This window comes from Vicia villosa, linkage group LG5 (assembly GCF_029867415.1).
Source record: "Vicia villosa cultivar HV-30 ecotype Madison, WI linkage group LG5, Vvil1.0, whole genome shotgun sequence".
NCBI classification, from domain to species: Eukaryota; Viridiplantae; Streptophyta; class Magnoliopsida; order Fabales; family Fabaceae; genus Vicia; species Vicia villosa.
In genome coordinates this window covers 171,905,506-171,912,658 of record NC_081184.1, presented here as the reverse complement: position 1 = coordinate 171,912,658, position 7,153 = coordinate 171,905,506, and the positions used below count along the sequence as shown (strand labels likewise).

The following is a 7,153-nucleotide window of genomic DNA, read 5'->3' as shown; positions in this document are numbered from 1 at the left end:
CATCCATAACAATATTGTATCACATATGACAATGAATTCAAAAAGAATAATGGTACAACTTGTTACTCTTTTGTCCGTTATTTCTGTATAATAATGATAATACTCCCTCGTAATAAATTATAAGCAAATTTTATTTTTTAGGTTAATTGAATAATTGATGTCTCTGATTTAAATAATTATTTAATAAAAAATAAAATTTGTTTATAATTCGTTACTGCTGAGAAGTATTAATTAATAAATAAATCCAAGATGATACAAATTTTTATTTATATTCATTAAAAATAAAGTAGAGATAAAATGATAATTTAGAGATAACTTGATAGAATATTAATTTGAAGTAGTAGTGGTTAGAGATATGTACGGTGCATAAGTAAGAATGAATTATGAAATGGCATTGAAAAGATGAACAAAAAGGTGTGGTTTGCACATGAAAAATGAAAGTGAATTGAGTTTTATTTCCACTTCCACTCTAAAGTCCTTTGTCCTCTACTCAGAATCACTAAGGACAAAGATTGGGTTTTCTTGATATAGCAAAAGCTAAACCTCAAAGGGACCATTTTATTTTAGAGAACTTCACAACAAGCACTCCAACTCAAACTCTTCTCTCAACCACTTCCATCTCCGAACAATAAAGTTGAACAAGATTAAGAAAGACAAACCAACTTGGTTCTTCTTTGCTCTTGTTGGTTTCCACCATCAACACAAAAACTCCACTTTTACTTTTTTTCATGTCTGTCTCCCTGACTCACTCTCTCATGAATTGTGGGTCATGTTTGTTTTTTTCTTGTGTTTATGTGGCCCCTACTATCCTCTCCCACTTGCTTCTTCCTTTGCTGTCTTCTTAGCTTCTTCTTAATTACCCGCCCTTTCATCTTATGTTGTCTCTCCCATTTTTGTCACTCTTTCTTTCATATAAAGATCCATTCTTTTCTTCCATATATAGCTTCTCTCATTCTTCTTGTTTTCATGCTTCCTAAAAGTGTGGTTTTTATGCTACAAAAGCTTTGATTCTATTTCTATGTTATGTTATGTCTGCTGATTAGGATACTTGTTTTGTTTCATTTCGATTCAATTCAACTATCCTTATCACTTTCTTGATTCTCAAACGTGTAAAGTTTGTTTCTTTATAGCTTTTTTTATATGATTTTCTATTTGATTTCATTGTTTTGGTTTCTGGGTTTAGGAGCTTTTTTGCTGAAATAATTGTTTTTGTACTGTTGTTGTTTTTGAGACTGAGATTCATTCATGCTTGGTCTAATAACAACACTATGGAGAGGTTTTCACTTCTTTAACATTCGGTTTTTGAACAAGGTGAAAAGTTATGAAGAACATTCTTAAGAAGCTTCATATAATGTCTAATAATCAATCAGAAGATTCACAAGGTGAAAGGAGTAACAAGGTCAATGATGGTTCGTCTTCGTCGCCTACTACGCGAAAGAAGCTTTCGAATTGGTTGCAGTCAGTTTCTTCTAATAATAGGCAGAGTCCATGTAGTCCTCCATCTCCAAATTTGGCAAGAGGGGAGAGAGTGGAGCTATCGGATTCAGTGAGTTTTGGTGGTGGTTTGGATATGGTTTGTGAATCGGGGAAGCGTGATTCGGAGTCTAGCAGTTCAAGGGATCCTGAAGTGGAGGAGGAATATCAGATTCAGCTTGCTTTAGAACTGAGTGCAAAGGAGGATCCTGAGGCTGTGCAGATTGAAGCTGTTAAGCAGATCAGTTTGGGATCTTGTGACCCTGATAATACACCAGCCGAAGTTGTCGCCTACCGATACTGGGTAAGTACTTTTGTTAATAGTCCTTCCGTTGACTTACAAATTACAAGGTTGAATGAAGTCACATTCTTGTGTTGTTGTGAATTACTATAAAAAAAGTCCCAAGGTAAAACTTTACGGAACAACTATACAATCTGCAACTGCAATGTTGTATATGAATGCTAAGTGATGTAGAGTTGACAAGATATCAATGTCAATATTGTAAGATTAGAATTCTATGATGGATAAGTTGTCATGAAGTTTGATTAAATGGAGGACAATTTAATAGTAAATAATAGTGAGAGACCAAGGGAAATTATAGGGATAATCTTTGAGAAGAATTTATATTAAGTGATTTATCATTAGAGACGATTTACGATGGGATAATATGACGTTGTTTGATCTATGTAGTTGACGTTACCTCATTGGAAAGGATTTTTTTATTATGTTTTACACCAAGGGTTCGTGTGAGATTTGGTGTCTGCTTTGATAAAATGACATGTATCATATATGTTTAGAAAATGAATTTCAACAGTTCATCTTTGAATTAGTCAGAAAACATATTTTCACGTCTAATCTTCAATTGTTTGGTCATACATAATGTTAGATTATGATGTAGCTAGCTATGCGTTGTTGGGCTGGTTTCCTCAAATTCTATAGCTTTTAGGACTTTTACGTATTTTGGTCTTTTAACCTTATTATAAGATATTTGGTTATGGGACTGTCATCTCGGTTTTCCCCTTCACAGAGATATAACAACAATAGTCAAAGTTTTTTCCCACTAGATGATGTCGGCTGCATAGATCAAACGGTGTAATAATGCGTGGCTAAAACATATCTAAGCTTAAGTGATGCTTTTATTTAACAGTTTGGGCATAAAATGACTTGTTTGTGTAATTTGGTTACTTAGTTCTAGTTTGCTGTAATTTATATTATTTTTCTAACTTATCTCATATCGTAGACTTATACATGCTTCACAGAATTACAATGCTCTTGGTTATGATGACAAGATCTCAGATGGTTTCTATGATCTATACGGTGTCTTAACCGACTCAACCTCGACAAGAATGCCTTCTCTTATAGATCTGCAAGGAACCCCAACCGGAAATGATGTAAAATGGGAAGCAGTCTTGGTCAATAGGGTTGCTGATTCCAATTTGTTGAAACTTGAGCAAAAGGCCATGGAGCTTGCAGTGATAAAGTCAAGAGAAGATTTTGAAATAGTTATAGATAGAAATCTGGTGCACAAGCTTGCAATACTAGTGGCTGAATATATGGGTGGATCAGTTGAAGATCCTGAAAGCATGTTAAGAGCATGGAGGAGTCTTAGTTTCAGTCTAAAAGCAACCCTCGGTAGCATGGTTTTGCCTCTTGGTTCGCTGACCATGGGACTGGCTCGGCATCGTGCATTGCTATTTAAGGTACTTGACTTATTACACTATCATTTTCTTTTCTTAAACTATATCAAGGGAATTAGCGATCACAACCGCTATATTAATTGTCTGTAGGTATTAGCCGATAGTTTGGGTATCCCTTGTCGGTTGGTGAAAGGAATGCAATATACAGGTTCCGACGATGTGGCAATGAACTTTGTCAAGATTGATGAAGGAAGGTAAGTGTTAAATTTGTATACTTCTATTCTAACGGACGACGAAGCAAATTCGTTGTTATGTGTCTATAAGTTATGATATATCTGAATTTCAGGGAGTACATTGTTGACCTCATGGCAGCTCCTGGAACTCTTATTCCATCCGATGCAGCTGGTTCGCATATTGAGTACGATGATTCTTCTTTCGTTGCCAGTCCTTCATCAAGAGATCATGATTCGTCTCGGATTGCATCGTTCAGCAGCGGTGTTGGAAGTTCGTCCGGAGAAACTTCGGAGTTTGGGACTTTTGAAAAAGGAAACAGGTACAAGCATTTTGCCTATGCAGGGAAGGAATCTGATACTGGCAAGGATGAAGTAAAGAAACCGTTAAATGAATTCAAAAATATGCCGAACGTAGAAAAGATCAAGGCGAGGGAATCTGTTAGCAGACCTAATAATTATCCGTACACGCACGGAAGATCTCCTTCTTGGACAGAAGGGATCAGTTCCCCTGCAGCACATAGAATGAAAGTCAAAGATGTTTCTCAATATATGATCGACGCTGCAAAAGAGAACCCTAACTTGGCTCAAAAGCTTCACGATGTTTTACTTGAAAGCGGTGTTGTTGCTCCTCCTAACTTGTTTTCTGAAATTTATCATGACCAGATAGGTTCTCAAAATGAGGCCAATCAAAACGAGGACAATTCTCCAACTGAAGAAGTAGATGAATATAAATATGGAAGTGCACAGAAAGAAGCCAAGGTTGGCGATAATCAAGCTACTCCTCGATTTTTGCCTCCATTGCCTCCACACAGAACTCATCCCAAAGCAAGTCCTAGCCATCTGACGGAGCATTCTAAGCCTGTAGAAGGTTTAGGAATCGGCCATTCTCTTGATACAAGGGAATCTGCTGGACAGCAGATACAATCCGATACAGAAGCAGCACAAGTAAAGTATGGGAAAAATGTCCCGGTTGCTGCTGCTGCAGCGGCTGCGGCTGCTGTTGTCGCTTCGTCTATGGTAGCTGCCGTGGCAAAGTCAAGCACAGATTCAAATTTTGAAATTCCTGTAGCGGCAGCTGCTACTGCCACTGCTGCGGCTGTTGTAGCAACCACTGCTGCTGTCAATAATGTCAATAAACAGTATGAGCAGGGGAATCGAAGTGATGGAGAGACAGGTAGTGGTGATGGAGAGAATAATGCTTTAGGAGTAAACTCAGAAGGCGAGCGAAAATCTGATAGATCAGTAAGTAATGATAGCTCAAAATCTGATTCTGCACTAGAAGATGTTGCTGAGTATGATATTCCATGGGAGGAAATCTCGATGGGTGAGCGTATCGGACTTGGTATGAACTTTGCTTTTACTATTATGTTAGGTGGTGCTACTTTGTATAGGAACACTTGTTTTTCATTCGATTTTCTGTAGAAAAAAATAATTGCAGCCTGTGCTGTGTGTTTGGTATGCAGGATCGTATGGAGAAGTGTATCGTGGTGAATGGCATGGAACTGTAAGTTTCTTTAATTTTGATATTTATCATCTTTCATATTATGTTGTAAACTATAGATTTTAATATATATTTAAAGTATGTTTCTGCTTTTTGATTTGTAGGAAGTTGCTGTAAAGAGGTTTCTACTTCAAGATATCTCTGGGGAATCACTTGAAGAATTCAAAAGTGAGGTATAAGCCACCTCAACTTTTGCAATGTCTACTTATTTATACTCGTTGTTGATTATTGATTTTATTGAGGTGTATGATAGAAGTGCTTATTTAGTTATTCTTGCTGTGTATAATAGAAGTGCTTATTTTGATTATGATGTAAACTACAATAGGTCCAAATTATGAGAAGATTGAGGCATCCAAATGTTGTTCTCTTCATGGGAGCTATAACTCGGCCTCCAAATCTTTCAATTGTTACTGAATTTCTTCCGAGGTAACTTACAATCCTTCATTTGCATATTTGCAATTTATCTGGAAGTCGATATTTGCTAGCACTAAACTGTACTGTTTTTCGTATAAGCACTAAATGGTGTATTTTAATGTTCACGAGAAGCTATAAATGGTGTATTTACTGAGATAGATATTCATGTTTTACAGAGGGAGTTTGTATAGATTACTTCACCGACCTAACAGTCAATTAGACGAGCGAAGGCGATTGAGGATGGCCCTGGACGCTGTATGGAGTTTGTTGTCTTTAAATTGAATCAATGAAGCTTCTTCAGTCACCAAATCATTGCTATAATAATAACTAGTGAATCTCTTTTGACTCTTCAGGCTCGAGGAATGAACTATTTGCACAACAGCACACCAGTGATAGTGCATCGGGATTTGAAATCCCCAAACCTTCTTGTCGACAAAAACTGGGTTGTAAAGGTGCTCATTGAGTTGAATCTTGTGACTAATTAATCTTCCTTGATAGCATATATGCATGGTGATTTTTATTTTTTTTACTGTTGAATAGGTATGTGATTTCGGCTTATCCCGAATGAAGTACAGTACATTCCTTTCTTCAAGATCAACGGCGGGAACAGTAAGCTATCGTAATTTTTATTTCCTTCTATTGTTTGCATTGATGTTAGATAATTAGCTTCCAACTCGTTACTGCAACCGAATATATTAGTTAATGGTTGTTATGTATAATATTTTTTTCAGGCCGAGTGGATGGCTCCAGAAGTATTGAGAAATGAACTTTCAGATGAAAAGTAAGCTTTGTATTCTTTCTCGGTATTTGTTATTATATTACGATAACATGAATGGATAACAAACAGATTGTATGATTCATTTTCTTTTCTACTAGGTGTGATGTTTTTAGCTACGGAGTCATATTATGGGAGCTCTGTACTTTGCAGCAACCCTGGGGAGGAATGAATCCAATGCAAGTTGTTGGTGCTGTTGGTTTCCAGCATCGTCGTCTCGACATTCCAGACAATGTGGACCCTGCTGTTGCAAGTATTATTAGACAGTGTTGGCAGACGTAAGTGTGTTTGTTTTTCAATTCTTTTTAATTCTTCCGTTTTGAACTAATTTATGATTCAAACATATTTCTTTCTATGATAAAATGTGACTTGATATGCGATTTTTTGATTATAGAGATCCAAAATTGAGACCTACGTTTGCTGAAATCATGGCGTTGCTGAAGCCGTTGCAAAAGCCAATTACTGCTTCTCAAGTGCATAGAGCAAATGCTCCGACACCATCATCGCGAGTTCCTGAAGATCCTGAAGCATAATAGACGATTATACAGCTAACGCCATCATCGCGAGTTCCTGAAGATCCTGAAGCATAATAGACGATTATACAGCTAACGAAACAATTTCATCTTACTGCTAAAAAAGGCGAGGGCAATTTGTAAATTATTTTCCATTACTGATAGGTTCAAAACCATATCAGTTAACGTCCATTCTTATTCAAGGTTTTTTCGTGCCAGTCTTTTTTTCCTTTTTTTCTATCTGCTTCCTTTCTCTTCTGTAATTTACGACGCAGCCATTGTCAGGTTGTTCCATTCTGTTTGTACAAAATTCTTTGGCAAAAAAATGTTGTAATCAGAATCTAAATTTTGTTGTCCATAAATAGTTATTAGAAGTTGCAGTTGTAACTTCAACAGAAGAAAGGATTAAATGTAAGTGAAAAATGCTTGCTTCTGTATCTAGTGATCATGTAAATTCAGTAAATGTGTTTTGTGCCACTATTTCTCTGATTTACATATTGTTGAAGGAGTAATCTTCTTTTTTCAGCTCAAGAGTAACTGATGTATCTGGTCTATAATTTAGATCAAATACATGAGTTAGTCGATGAATCTGAAAATGAAATACTTA

At 36.4% G+C, this 7,153-nt stretch overlaps 1 protein-coding gene across 3 annotated transcripts; it reads left to right on the top strand.

Moving 5' to 3' along the window:
- Positions 1–410: 410 nt before the first annotated feature.
- LOC131603967 (probable serine/threonine-protein kinase SIS8) lies at positions 411–7,023 on the top strand. Of its 3 annotated transcripts, none has more exons than XM_058876448.1 (13): positions 415–1,777; positions 2,734–3,174; positions 3,262–3,365; positions 3,458–4,686; positions 4,808–4,848; positions 4,950–5,018; positions 5,171–5,271; positions 5,436–5,514; positions 5,613–5,711; positions 5,800–5,868; positions 5,991–6,040; positions 6,136–6,312; positions 6,429–7,023. In XM_058876448.1, exons 1-13 carry the CDS (start codon positions 1,322–1,324, stop codon positions 6,565–6,567), a joined length of 3,054 nt encoding a protein of 1,017 aa, XP_058732431.1. In that variant the 5' UTR covers positions 415–1,321; the 3' UTR covers positions 6,568–7,023. The 3 variants fall into 3 exon arrangements, with proteins under 3 accessions (XP_058732432.1, XP_058732431.1, XP_058732433.1); XM_058876450.1 differs by having other exon boundaries at positions 1,640–1,777; positions 2,715–3,174; XM_058876449.1 differs by lacking the exon at positions 6,429–7,023 and having other exon boundaries at positions 411–1,777; positions 5,800–5,878; positions 6,136–6,274.
- Positions 7,024–7,153: the final 130 nt, after the last annotated feature.

Bases quoted from the DNA above. Each gene is read 5' to 3' on its own strand.
- LOC131603967 (XM_058876448.1), top strand. From the start codon at position 1,322: ATGAAGAACATTCTTAAGAAGCTTCATATAATGTCTAATAATCAATCA. The intron at 1,778-2,733 runs GTAAGTACTTTT...CATGCTTCACAG, and splicing joins TTGTCGCCTACCGATACTGG to AATTACAATGCTCTTGGTTA. The intron at 5,019-5,170 runs GTATAAGCCACC...AAACTACAATAG, and splicing joins TTGAAGAATTCAAAAGTGAG to GTCCAAATTATGAGAAGATT.